This window comes from Peromyscus leucopus, chromosome 23 (assembly GCF_004664715.2).
Source record: "Peromyscus leucopus breed LL Stock chromosome 23, UCI_PerLeu_2.1, whole genome shotgun sequence".
Taxonomy (NCBI): Eukaryota; Metazoa; Chordata; class Mammalia; order Rodentia; family Cricetidae; genus Peromyscus; species Peromyscus leucopus.
Window position 1 is genome coordinate 33,495,065 of NC_051082.1, and position 14,457 is coordinate 33,509,521.

The window sequence follows — 14,457 nt, forward strand, 5'->3', positions numbered from 1 at the left end:
GTAGTATGTGCCGCTCAGATCTGTATAGCTCCAGCTGCAGTATGGCCCTTGGGAACCCACATGGTCCAAGGTGGCTGATCAGACCCCAAGCAACCACGCAGTTTTTGATAACCGATTAACTTTTAACCCACTGAATCCAAGTCTCAGTTGTTTAGGATCTAGGCAAAACTAGCCAGGCATATTAGTGACCCAGATGTTTTGCTTTCTGAGGGACAGTTCTGAGTCCTTCTCAGAAGAAAAGGTCAGGGTTTAAAGTTTGACTTGGTGACGTCACTCCACTGTGCAAGCCCCTGAGTGAGCCCCCGCCACACTCCGGTGACCTGTAGCTGCTCGGCTGGGCTGCCAGGGCTCCCTCAGCCCTGCTGCTGCACCTTTGTGCCTCTACCCCCCCCCCACACACACACTGCTCTTCCCAGCAGAGCACCAAGAAATCCTTCAGCATCTCCGGACTCTGTTTTTCTTCCAGGTGTTGCCCCCACCCCCCACTTACCTGGATGACTTCACGCATCCTTGGGGTGTGGGCATCTTTTCTTTGAGAATGCTGTCCCTAAGCCCCTGTCATAGCTAGGGTGCTGCTTTCAATGTCATTACACAGCTTATATTCAATACACAAGCAATGTTTGTGGAGAGGAGAAATGAGAAAGGAAAACACACAATAAAAGAAACCAAATAGACATCGGCTTAATCATTTATAGGCTGGCCTCAGGCAAACGAAGTTCAAAGTCGGGAACAGGGCCGTGCCACTCACAATAAAGTAGACCCAGACCAAAATATATGTGTTGAAGAGACCAGAAACTATACCAAGAGTGGAGACAAAGAGTAGAAATGAGGAAGAAGAGAAATACCCTGGCCTGTGCCGGCTACCACTGATAAACTGTTGTCAGGGTTATAGTCTCTGTAAGCCCCATGTTTACAGAAAGGGAACTGGAGCTCACAGAAGGATCTGTTTACCTCGAGGGCCCCCAGAGGGGAAGCGACAAGAGCGCTTCTGGATCTGCATTCAGTGCACACCCCACATTTTCGCTTGCCTGAGATGAGACAAATCTAAGATATTAATAAGAACTCGCTTTAAAAATTCTATGTGCTCATTGCTCCGCTTTAAAAATATATTTATCTTAAATTATGCTATGCTAATTAGCCCTACCATTTCCAGACAGCTAATCTGTTATTGGGTGTCACTTTCTTGATTTAGATGCCACTACTAAACCCTAATTTAGACTCATTCCTTTTTAAATAACATTGACAGAAGTCTGTGCCTCCTAACGTCTTCTGCTGTTCATTGCATGCAAATGTGTTGTGTGCATGAGGCTTCACCACCAGAAAATTCTGGATTAGCTCTTTATTTTAAAGAGGATGCTTTGTGGCTCTTGCAGAGGACCCAGAGCCCATTTCCCAGCACCTACATCCGGACCCCCCCACCCCCACCCCCAAACCTACATCTGGTCGGTCGTAGGTACCTGTAATTCCAGCTCCAAGGGATCTAATACCCCTTTTGGCCTCCTTGGGTGAGAAGCGCGTGCATGCACACACATGCATTTAAAAATGATAAAAATAAATCATAGAAATGTTGCTTGCAGATACGTTTGTGATCTCTGATACCTAATTAATGTCCCTTGATAAACTTCTCTTTGTGAGGCCTTATTTTCCTCTAATGTCTTATGTTAGAATAATGCCTTTTAGGGTAAATAAGAGTTTTAAATTATTGTTTTTATTTCCTTTTTAAAAAAACAGGATCTCATTATCCAGCCCTGACTGTGCTAGAACTCATTATGTAGACCAGGTTCATCTCAAATTCTCAGAGCTCCACCTGCCTCTGCCTCCTGAGTGCTGGGATGAAAGGCCAGACTGTCAATCATCTTCCAGAAATCTCCATTGTGTGTTTTCTGTCCCCTCTTCCCAAGAGTGGGCAGTAGCTGTCTTCTTTTCTGGAGCCGTTCAGTAGTTACTAAGCATCTACTATGTTGCCAAAACCCAGGCAGTTGCCAAGAATTTGAGCACAAAATACCTTCTGCACCCAGGGACTAACACACAGCTTCTTGTGTTGTGAGGGGTCCCGTGAGGGACCGAGGGAGCTGCAAACAACATGGGAAGTTCCCTGCGTGTGCCACGCTAAATGTTAATTCAAAATCAAACATGTCACCTCAGCACCCTGGATGCTCAGTGTGTTTATTATATAGAGCTGAGCGGAGAGGTGGCCTATTGCGTACAGCTGAGCAAGGAGACCAGGTTAGTACATGGAGATAAACAGAGAGTCAGGGATTATGGTATCCAACTAGATCATGGAGACAGGTATAGCTCATACTATCTGGGGAGAAAGCTATGATGGACATTTTCTGCACATACTGTCCACATCTACACACCCACACTGAGGAAGGTTTTGCTCTTTTCCTCCGAGCCTCAATCAGGAATGCTCCATTTTAAAAACAGTGCCATTTGATTTGTTGACTTGAGTTTCATGGAAATTTGGTAAATGAGTCTTGGCTTGGGGTTGGGGCAGAACTTCTGTTTTTGAAATGGTTCTAAGCACACTTCTGCACTTTGTACTAGGTATTTATGCAAAATGATCTTCCAGTATTGGTGATTTAGAAAAACCAAAGCACTGTTCGACTCTAAAAAGCACTAAAGATGATCTGTGTCCTGCAGCAACTAACACTCAACCAAGATTTAAATCTTTGTGTAAAATAAACAAGCATACCCATCCCATTAATATGAAAGTTTGCTTTCTTCTTTCACAGATGGTAAAGTTGCATGCACAGCAATGAATTATTTTAAAATAAACTCCCTCGTGGTTATCAATAAACGTCTGACCTGTCATCTGTTTTATATGCCTTATATACCTGGCTTGCATAAATTTCTCAGGCACAAAGTGGTCACAAATGGGAGAATATTAAAAAGCCAGGCTCTAGCATCCATACATGGATGGGTAAGGTGGGTGGGCCAGCATATATTAACAAACTGGCCCTGCCTACGCCCTGTGGTTGGTACCAGGAATGCAGTTTGGATGTTTTCATATTTTTTAAAAACAAGAGTTTTCTGTAAGCCTGGCTGCCCTTGGACACACTTTGTGTTACAGGATGATTTTGGTCCTGTTGCCTCTACCTCCCAAATGATGGGGTTACAGGCCTGTTCCACCATGCCTGGACACACCTTTGGACTTGGGTCTACCCCCCCCCGCCCCTGCCCCCCCCAAAAAACTCCAGGTGAAATAAGTGTGTCTTTATAATTAGCCCGTGCCCAGTGTTTCCTGGCCCAGGCCGATCTAGGCTGACCTAACACGGACCTGTTGGGGAGCCTCTGAGTGTCTTACACCAGATCCTGTGTCCCGCAAATATACATGCTCACTTTGCTTAAACTGGAAATTATGAATGGACACAAATGTGTGGTTGGAAGTCTGGCAGCCCGCTTTGGGGTTTGTAATACTTGGAGTATTTAATATTTTGAGACAAGGCGTCTCTTTCCAGGTCTGGCCTCCTTCTTAACTTAGCCTCCTGAGTTTTGGGATCACACGCGTGCACCAGTACACCAGGGTTGATACAATCCTCCTTCAGTTTGCTCCTGGTTTGCCAATACACGAAACAATGGCGGGGAAAAGTATTGCTAGGACTAGAGAAGGCGGTGAAAGCCAGGGACCTGAGGGAAGCACCCTCTGGGCCCTTGGGGCAGAGACTCCGTGGAAGAGAAGAAGGCTTGCAGCTGTCTCCATGGCGACGCATCACAAAGGCACAGCTCAGAGGGCGGGGCGCGGAGCGGAGGAGTATTTCTGCCTTATTATCAAGGCGGGAGACGGCCTCTGGGGACAAGATGGCCCAGTGTAGGGACAAGGCTCCGTGCCCCACTCAGTGTGACCCCAAGCTCCAGTCAAGTAAGACCGCCCAGGCTGCGGGGCTGCGGGGCGGGACGTGCTGTGTGTGCGGTGGGGGTGTCTAAAGTAGGTACTTTCTGCCCAAGGGCGTCCATCTAAATTTAGGGGTGTTGCCTCGCTCTTAGAGGATGGTCTAACCCAGGGAGGCACAAGTGAGTCAGAATGACCAGGAGCCCATGACCTCGCCCTTCATACCCGCCCCCCCCCCGCGCGCCGTGCTCCCTCTCTAAAACTCTGGGTGCTCCCTTTAAACACTTCAGGAATAACCCTGAGGGGACACGATAAAGCCGCCGCTAGTGTCTTTCCAAGGATAACAGGGTCAAAGACAAGTGAACAGATCTGGGGAAGCTTGGGAGGGAGAGAAGGAGCGGAGCTGGCAGACAGCAGATACAGGGGGCCCGGCCGGGTAGGGGGTGGGTGGGGGGAGGGAGGGAGGGGCAGGGCCAGCGGCCCGGGGTCCTCCGGCTGCAGACCGGGCTGCGAGCTAGCTGGGCCTGATTCAAAGGCGCCCTGCCAGGTGACAGATGGAGAGCTTTGCTGGGTGGTGTTTGCTTGCAGAGGCAGCGGGCTTGACCAGCTCAGCGTTTTGCATTCTCGGAAAGACACCCACCCTGGTTGTTAGCGGGGACACTGGTAGCGTGTGATTACTGACTGCACCGTCAGCTCATGCATCCCTTCGGAGCACTAACCCGGCCGGCTGCAGCCGTCTAGCCTAGCTGCTTACAGGGCTGTGCGGGGTCTTCAGAATTAAGCTTCTAAGGGAACAATGAAGCGTGTGTTCGCATTCCAGTCGCGTTCTCTGTAAACTAAGAAGGGAAAGTGAAAAAAAAAATCAGTTTAAAAGCTTCCCATTTCCCCTCTAGACACTCTGTCAGGGTTTCCTCAGTAGTGGTCCTCCTTGTCCGGAACAGGGGAGGTTACCTGAGTGATCGTACTCCACCGGACTTCCGGTGTTGCACGAACTGGCAGGAACTCTACTCTCCGTACTCAGCTCCAGCTGTTGGCTAGGCGGTTCCACGGTTGCCCCAGAAGGGCCTCTACCTCAGCATGTGCAAAATCACCTTCCTGTTCTCCTTGGAACCTTCCAGACACTGAGAGTGTAAGGACAGGGAGGGGTCCAGGCTGTTGGGGGAAGGCAGCTTCCTTTGATACCTTCATTTGATTGGAGCTCTTCCATTTAGCCTCCACTTTCTTGAGTCAACGTGCCTCTGCCCTTCCGTCTGTCACAGCCTCTTCCGAGGTTAACAAAGTCACCCTCCTGGAGGAGTGATGTGTCACTATCTTTGGTTCCCTAAGCGGAGACAGTTGATGGCTGCTGTTGAGTCTCTCCTGGGACTGAGTGAGCAGTTCCGGGATTCTGTACTCTTTTTTTCATGGTTGCTACACAAAGCCACAGACTGGTAGCTTAAAAAAAACATCCATTTATGAGCCCACTGGCCGGACACAGATTCTAAGTGTAGGCAGGGCCCTGCTTCTGGAATCTCCAGGCCAAGAACCAACCTTCCCGCCTTCAGTTCCTGCTGGCAGTCAGTAGTTTTTCTTTCTTTCTTTCTTTCTTTCTTTCTTTCTTTCTTTCTTTCTTTCTTTCTTTCTTTCTTTCTTTCTTTCTTTCTTTCTTTCTTTCTTTCTCTCTCTTTCTTTCTTTCTTTTTCTTTCTTCTTTCTTTCTTTTTTCTTCCTTCCTTCCTTCCTTTCTTTCTTTCTTCATTTATTCATTTATTTTTGAGAAGAGTCTAACTAGTCCAACCTGACCTTGAACTCATGAACCTCCTCCTCCTGCCTCTGAAGTGCTAGAAGTACTGGCACACACCACCACCCCTGGTTCTGTGAGCATTCGTAACCATGGATATGTCTGTCATTCAGTCTCTGCTTCTGAGGCCCCACCATCTGTCACAGGGATACTTGTCTTGGCATTTCAGGTCCCTGAGGACAAGGAGGATGATTTTCCCATTTCTGGATCTGTGATTGATTGGCTTAAGGATATTCTTGCTGGAATACAGTCGATTTCCAAGTTCCAGGATTTCAGACACAGGCATACCTTTTGGGACCTCATCCAGCACACGACAAGTTCTTATTAATTAGTGCATTTGGTCATCAAAACAGTGAGGTGAGAATTGTCAGATGCAGGCCTGGAGAGCCAGCTCAGCAGTTGAGAGCACTGGCTGCTCTTGCAGAGGACCTGGGTTCGGTTCTCAGCACTCATGTGATAGCTCACAACCACCTATAGCCCTAGTTCCAGGGGACTCAACAGGCTCTTCTGGCCTCTGTGGGCTCCTGCAGGCACCTAGTACACACACACACACACACACACACACACACACACACACACACACACAAATAACAAAGGAGTCAGCTGTTAAAAAGAATTATTAGATGTTGTTAGTACCTGTGCAGTTGGGCTTTTTTTTGGATCACTGGATCCCAAATAATGACACAGAAACTTCTTATTATGAAAGCGTGGCCTTAGCTTAGACTTGTTCCCAACTAGCTCTTAAAACTTAAATCAACTTGTTTATATTAAGCTACATTCTGTATATTAATCTAGGTTCTGCCCCGTGGCTCATTACTTCTCTTCCATACTGTACATCCAACTTGCTCTGAATCTCTCTGGTGAATCTTGAGTGCCTCAGATTCTTCCCAGAGTTCCTCTCTCTGCCTGGAAGTCCCGCCTATCCTCTCCTGCCTAGCTATTGGCTGCTCAGCTCTTTATTAAACCAATCAGAAGGTGCTTTGGCAGAGACACATTTTCACAGTGTACAAAAAGATTATCCCACAACATACCTGCCTCTTCTGCCAGGTTGTTGTGAAAACAAAATAATCTACATAGGAAACCTTGTATGGTGTAATACAGACACACATTAGTCATTATTTAATAATGTAACTATATATATAATTATTTATATATTATCTTTTTATTATAATTTATATATTATTTATCTTTTTTTATAAGACTAGGTCTCACTGTGTAGCCTTGGCTAGCCTGGAACTCTCTCTATAGATTAGTATGGTTTCAAACTCAGTAGAGGTAAGGCTGCCTCTGTCTCCCAAGGGCTTGGATGCAAGGCCTATGCCACCATACTCTGACTAACACGATTAACACAACCATGAACAACTTGGAGAAGTCACCGTGGCTCTCAGGGTGAGGTTCTATGAGGTAGACAGTCAAAGGAGGGCTCCACAGCCAGACTGGACTCTTTCTTCTCGGCTTCACTCACAGAGTGCCGTTCACGGTGCTTCAGACTCTAGCTCCTTATTCACTTCAGAGAAATGCTTTACTTGACATCCGTTTCCCTATCAGACCCCTATCAAACTAAACCACAGCTCAGATGCCCTCCCCTACTCCATTTGACCAAATCCCTCTGGGATCTGACCTTACCCCTCCCCCACATCTGAGCAAAAGAATGGCATCCTTTTGAGGATGAGCACAGGATGTCGGCCCACTGCTGAATCTGTGCTCCGGGGACTCATGGCATCTCCACGGGCCTGATTTCCCAAGCCGGGACAGGGCTCTGTGTCTCAGTGCTGAACATGGTGCTGGCCCATGGCAGGGAGTCAGAAGAACCAGAGCTAGAAAAGAAAGAACAGACCAGGACAACAGAACCACAGGAGACATGGGTTTGGGGCCACAGAGAGAGCCTTGGGGATACCGCCAACCGCTGAAAATGCAGAAGAAACCAGGGACATACAAGGATTTCACCGGAAACAGTTTGAGGATCTGTTTGTCGTTGTGGATCATAAACCCTCAAGTAAAGTAGAGAATGAACTCTGATAACACCATTTTCAGGAATTTTGTCAATGGAGGTCAAATCATACACGGACAAAACTGACAGAAAGGTTTACAGCAAGAAGACCATTCAACATGAAACAGAATGCTGGAAATCAGATGGCATCCCAGGGCATTGGGCCTGGAGAACAGACAGAAACTGTGCTGTGTGTTTAGGTGGCATGGGAAGGAGACCTTCTTGCCCCTGTTCCCTGGAGGCGGCCAGGCACGATGCTCCTGTCCCTGTAGGCTCCTAGAGCCAGGCACTCAGCAATCCACGCTGCCAGCAGCCAGTCCTCAACTGGCCTCAGCAGAGCACAGACCCCTGAATGGGAACATGTGTCTGTGTGATTGACGAGAAGGCACCACCGGGGGCTGCTTCACCAGGGTTCTCAAGGCATGTCTGGGTCTGATGAAAGCAATCTTGCCTCTACGTGAATGGACACGCACACACGCATGCACGTACTCATGAGAAATTCCGATCCGTATTCTTTTTTTTCTTTTTCCCCCGACCTGTGCTCTTAACGAAGTATAAAAAGCAGCAATGAACACATCTGGAGGCAATATACTCTGAAATCATTTTTGGTACTATTCCTACCCTATAAGCCACTGTGAACTGCAAGAAAGGGGCTGGGTTGCTACTGGGCAGGCAGGGTGTGCAGTGTGGATACGATAGACAATGCATTGGTTCACAGCCCAACCTGCAGGGAGCTGGATGATGGCAAGAGATTTTTTTTTTTTTTTTTTTTTATCACAGAACTCAAACCGGCATGTGATTTTAAACTTACAAGTTAATTTCTAGAATTTCCCCTTTGATGGTTTTGGATTGTGGTTGACTAAAATATCCTTCATTAAAATTGCAGGTAAGGGAGACTGCTGTATTTCTAACAATTTTTGTGCCACTCTGTTGACATAGGGAGCTGGCCTGTTGATGTAGGAGCTGGTCTGATGATGTAGGAGCTGGTCTGATGATGTAGGAGCTGGTCTGATGATGTAGGAGCTGGTCTGTTGATGTAGGAGCTGGTCTGATGATGTAGGAGCTGGTCTGATGATGTAGGAGCTGGTCTGATGATGTAGGAGCTGGTCTGATGATGTAGGAGCTGGTCTGATGATGTAGGAGCTGGTCTGATGATGTAGGAGCTGGTCTGTTGATGTAGGAGCTGGTCTGTTGATGTGGGGAGCTGGTCTGATGATGTAGGAGCTGGTCTGATGATGTAGGAGCTGGTCTGTTGATGTAGGAGCTGGTCTGTTGATGTGGGGAGCTGGTCTGATGATGTAGGAGCTGGTCTGATGATGTAGGAGCTGGTCTGTTGATGTAGGAGCTGGTCTGATGATGTAGGAGCTGGTCTGATGATGTAGGAGCTGGTCTGTTGATGAGGGAGCTGGTCTGTTGATGTGGGGAGCTGGTCTGTTGATGTGGGGAGCTGGTCTGTTGATGAGGGAGCTGGTCTGTTGATGTGGGGAGCTGGCCTGTTGATGGGGGGGCTGGTTTGATGATGTAGGAGCTGGTCTGATGATGTAGGAGCTGGTCTGTTGATGTGGGGAGCTGGTTTGATGATGTAGGAGCTGGCCTGTTGATGTGGGGAGCTGGTCTGATGATGTAGGAGCTGGTCTGTTGATGTGGGGAGCTGGTCTGTTGATGTGGGGAGCTGGTCTGATGATGTAGGAGCTGGTCTGTTGATGTGGGAGCTGGTCTGTTGATGTGGGGAGCTGGTCTGTTGATGTGGGGAGCTGGTCTGTTGATGTGGGGAGCTGGTCTGATGATGTAGGAGCTGGTCTGTTGATGGGGGGGCTGGTCTGATGATGTAGGAGCTGGTCTGTTGATGTGGGGAGCTGGTCTGTTGATGTGGGGAGCTGGTCTGATGATGTAGGAGCTGGTCTGTTGATGTGGGGAGCTGGTCTGATGATGTAGGAGCTGGTCTGATGATGTGGGGAGCTGGTCTGTTGATGTGGGAGTTGGTCTGTTGATGTGGGGAGCTGGTCTGTTGATGTGGGGAGCTGGTCTGTTGATGTGGGAGCTGGTCTGATGTCATAGGGAGCTGATGTGATGATGTAAGGAGATGATATGTTGATGTGGGAGCTGGTTTGATGATGTAGGAGCTGGTCTGTTGATGTGGGGAGCTGGCCTGTTGATGGGGGGGCTGGTTTGATGATGTAGGAGCTGGTCTGTTGATGTGGGAGCTGGTCTGTTGATGTGGGGAGCTGGTTTGATGATGTAGGAGCTGTTGTGATGATGTAAGGAGCTGATATGTGTAGCATGAATCTTAAAAGTTCTTATTGATAAAAACAAACCTGAGCCAGGTATTGGGGTGAACGCTGAAAGATCAGAGAAGCAGAACAAGCCACAGCCACCTCACCTTGCCAATTCCTCAACTAATCCTGTTTCCTCAGACTGGATGCCTCTCAGCTGAACTGTGCTGCTCAAAAGCCTAAAAGCTTAACCAGTTCTAGTTCCTCGTTTCACGCCTAATATACCTTTCTGCTTTCTGTCATCACTTCCTGGGATTAAAGGCGTGAGTCCCTATACCTGGCTGTTTCCAGTGTGGCTTTGAACTCACAGAGATCTAGATGGATCTCTGCCTCCCAAATGACAGGATTAAAGGTGTGTGTGTGTGTGTGTGTGTGTGTGTGTGTGTGTGCCACCATTTTCTGGCCTCTAAGTCTATCTAGTGGCTGTTCCGTCCTCTGACCCCAGATAAATTTATTAGGATGCACAATATATTGGGGAATACAATATCACCACAGATATGTTCATTAGGGAGTTGCTCTGATGATGTAAGGAGCTGGTCTGTTTATGGAGGGAGCTGAGCAGATACACTCGGCTACTGCTGGTGCCCACTGGCAGATCTCAGCATCCTTCTACAGCCACTTGGCATTGTTTCCTCTGTCATCTGAAGGCACTCTCTTTACTTTTCGGGACACTCCATGCCGATTTTCTCCTGTTCTAGCTGCCTGTTCCTTACAGCTCTTTTTCACTGGGTTCTCTTCTTGGTCTTCAAGCTCAGGATTTAGCCTTGTAAATCAACTTCCTGGTTGATCTTACCTACACTCATAGTTTTAAAGTAACATCTATGCTACAAAATTTTTACAGTTATTGAAAAGGGTGAGTTACTATGCTCCAGGGAAGTCACTATAAGGCTCTGTTAGTAACTAATATAAGAAAAAGATATCTTTCATATATGAATTCACTTTTGTAAACCAGAATGATGACAGCCAAAACCCACTGTCTTAGTTTCTTTACTATTGCTGTGACAAAACACCATGACCAAGGCAACGTATGAAAAAAAACATTTAATTTGGGGGCTCGTCATTCCAGAGGCTGAATCCATGATCATCATGACAGGGAGCATGGCAGACACAGTACTGGGAGCAGTGGCTGAGAGCTCACATCTGATCCACAGCATGAGGGATGGGGGTAAGGGGAGAGAGGGAAGAGAAAGACACTGGACCTGGCATGGGTTTTTAAAACCTCAAAGTCCACCCGCAGTTGACATACCTCCTCCAGCAAGGCCACACCTCCTAATCCTCAAACACCACCTACTGGTCACTAAGCATTCAAATATGAGAGTCTGTGGGGGCATTCTGATTTAAACCACAATACCAATTATGTCTATGTTTATATGCATGTATATATAAGTCAGCATATGATCCCATGTCCATCTGTACATGTCAGGGCAGACCTGCAGCACCCAAGGATCTTCAAGCCAGATCCTAGGGGCTTTATTGCAGAAAGAATTTCAATGAGCAAGCATATGAAGAAGAGTTGGAGTTTATTGAAGACACTTTTAGCATGGACCTTAAGCACCAGGGTTAAGAGAAAGAGAGGCACTTAGAGAAAAAATGAGACATATCCAAGTTTGGGTATGGGCTTCCGCAGGGAGCGCCCCGCTTCACTGTCTTTATAGTGAGCTCACACATAATGATCCCATGGCTTTCCAAGTCACAGTGTTTCAAGGGTATAATTTATAACCAAGTTCAGTGATTAAGCAAAGCTTGAAATTTAAATAAAATTTAAAACTAAGTAAAGATGTATAAGCAAGCTCACTTATTTCTTGCATCAAGAATTTCTGGTGGAGACTGGAGAGATGGCTCAGAGGTTAAGAGTACTGACTGCTCTTCCAGAGGTCCTGAGTTCAATTCCCAGCAACCACGTGGTGGCTCACAACCATCTGTAATGAGACCGGGCACTCTCTTCTGTGTATATAATAAAGAAATCTTTAAAAAAAAAAAAAAAGAATTTCTGGTGTAGTTGAAATTCTAAGATAGTTTTTTTTATGTTGTTTAAGGTGGTTTTGTGTGTATAGATTTAGGGATGAGCGAGGAGTTCGAATATGGAAAACTTCTGGCCCTAAGCATTTGTTGTCTTTAACATCCTTGTTGGAGATATCTTTGGGAAAACATGACTGATCTCTGCAGGCAAAAGTCCCTGTCCCCTCTTAATTTTCTTTTTACTCTGCCTCATATAGATGTGGAACAAAATAGGTTGGACCAGCAGCATGGGCTGGCAGGGAGGAAGACCATGGAGGAGGGTGACAGTGACCATGAGATAAAGAGGCAGGAAGAGATGTCCAGGATGCCAATGTGTGCACGGATTTTCCTAACATGATGCAAGCTGGTCACTAAAATGTAATAGGGGCCACTGGAAGGTAGAACTCAAATCAACTTTCTTCACACTTTCGATCAAAAGGCCTTAGAGTTGTTTAAAATAGCATGCATGTGGGGCTGGAGAGCCGGCTCAGCGGTTAAGAGCACTGACAGCTCTTGAGGAGGACCCGGGTTCAATTCCACATCAGGCAGCTCAGAATCACCTGGTACCCTCTTCTGGCCTCTTCAGTCACTAGCTTATGTGACATACATTCACAAACACATCAATTAAAAAAAACCAGCACATATGAATGCTCAGAAAAAGCAACAGGTGTGTGTTAATGTCAGCATAAACCCAATAGTGAAGTCTACCTTCCCATTCTTACTGAGACCATAAATGGACCCTTATGGTTCACTGGACCCTAAGATGAAATTACTGTACAGATTTTTTCTCTTACGATCTTTTTTTAATTATGGAAGCAGCATCTGGTCAGGAGATTCCGCTTTGCCGCATTTCAAGTCACCCTGGTGTCCTTTTTAGCAGGTAACACCAACTGGGACTCCTATGCCACCACAATGAAGACAGCGTTCACACCTAAAACGGGAGTGGTGCCCAGTTTAATACGGTAGGTGTCTGCTCACCCACATCGCCAGACCCATAGCAGCCTGGCTTCGTCTTTTATTGATCAGGATCCAAAACAAGTCAGCATAGGAACTGGCGACACTGGCAGAATAGGGTCTACCGTCTACACCGCCATCCTCTGGGCATCCTGAGAATCCTCCCTTCAGAATTCAACCAGACTTTCCATAAGGAATTCAGAAAAATCCCCACTTGTTCTTCCCGATGTCACTGCGCATGGTGGGTTGCTGTAGACCTGCGTTGACAGACATTATACATGAATGACTTGAGCACCTCCCGGAGACTAGAGCGGGCCGGCAATGCAGTGGCTGTTGAGTGGATGGAGAGTGCATGGAAGGATACTTTTCAGCACCGTCACCCATGCTGTCCTGGAAGCTCATCCAGCTGTCCTCTGGACTTCTACTCTTCCAGTTACTGCGGCCTTAGCTTGCAGCGTCTCCTCTAGACTCGTGTGGGCTGAGGGCTGTGGACTTTTTGACCACTTCTAAGCTCAGCGGTGGGATAGTGTATCAGTTACTTTTCCGTTGCTATGATAAGAAGGAAGAGTTTGTATTAGGCTTATAGTTCCAGAATGTTAGGGTGGTGTGGCAGCAGGCCACTGAAGCAGGAAGCTCAGAGATCATGTCTTCAACCACAAGGCAGAGAAGAGCAGTCCGGAAGTCGCCCAAGCTACGAGGCCACCTATCCACAAAAATGTACTTCCTCCAGCAAGCACGTATGACCTAAGGGGTCTATAACCTCCCCAGACAGTGCCTCTGAGTGTCAAATACCTAAGCTTATGGAGGACACGTCTCACTGAAATCACCACAGTGAATGAGCGGAGAGGAGGGCAGGCCTGTCCTTGATTGCATGACTGATGGATATGAGATCAGACATGATCCCGGAGCCTTAGGGGCAAGAGCTGTGTTGAAGATGTATTGGCTGGGGTGGGGTACCACACCATGACCTGCACCTTGCATTTTGATGGGTTATAGTTTTCCATAATGGTCTCTGTCTGTTGCAAATGTTTCTTTGATGAGAAGTGAGACATACTGTAACTAGAGTTTTCCTGCCTGAACCACAGTCAGGACAAATCTTTGTCACCCACCAGTCCCACAACCGCTTAGACCCAACCAAGTAAACACAGAGACTTATATTGCTTACAATCTTTATGGCCATGGCAAACTTCTTGCTAACTGTTCTTATAGCTTAAATTAATCCATTTCTATAAGTCTATACCAAGCCACGTGGCTCGTGGCTTAGTGGCATCTTCACATGCTGCTTGTCATGGCGGCGGCTGGCAGTGACTCCTTCCGCCTTCCTGTTCTTTCTTTTCTCCTCTCTGTTAGTCCCGCCTATACTTCCTGCCTGGCCACTGGCCAATCAGTGTTTTATTTATTGACCAATCAGAGCAATTTGACATACAGACCATCCCACAGCAACATATACTTGTGTATGAAGATTTGAAGTTAGAAACCACAGAGAGAGAGAGAGAGAGGCAGAGAGAGAGAGAGAGAGAGAGAGAGAGAGAGAGAGAGAGAGAGAGAGAGAGAGGAGAGAGAGAGAGAGAGAGAGAGAGAGAGAGAGAGAGAGAGAGAGAGAGAGAGAGAGAAATGTTCGTCTTGAGGTC

The 14,457-nt window shown here is 47.1% G+C and overlaps 1 protein-coding gene across 3 annotated transcripts in view; it reads left to right on the plus strand.

Annotated features, from left to right (window-relative positions):
• The first annotated feature begins 3,556 nt into the window (after positions 1-3,556).
• Tex26 (testis expressed 26) overlaps positions 3,557-14,457 on the plus strand; it is a 33,158-nt gene continuing 22,257 nt past the window's right edge. Inside the window, exons 1-2 of one of the 3 annotated variants that reach the window (XM_028878076.2) lie at positions 3,557-3,862; positions 12,750-12,834. In XM_028878076.2, the coding sequence (XP_028733909.1) occupies positions 3,802-3,862; positions 12,750-12,834 (146 nt within the window). In that variant the 5' untranslated portion in view covers positions 3,557-3,801. The remainder of the gene's footprint in view (positions 3,863-12,749; positions 12,835-14,457) is intronic. The other 2 variants (XM_028878074.2, XM_028878075.2) reach the window with 2 other exon arrangements.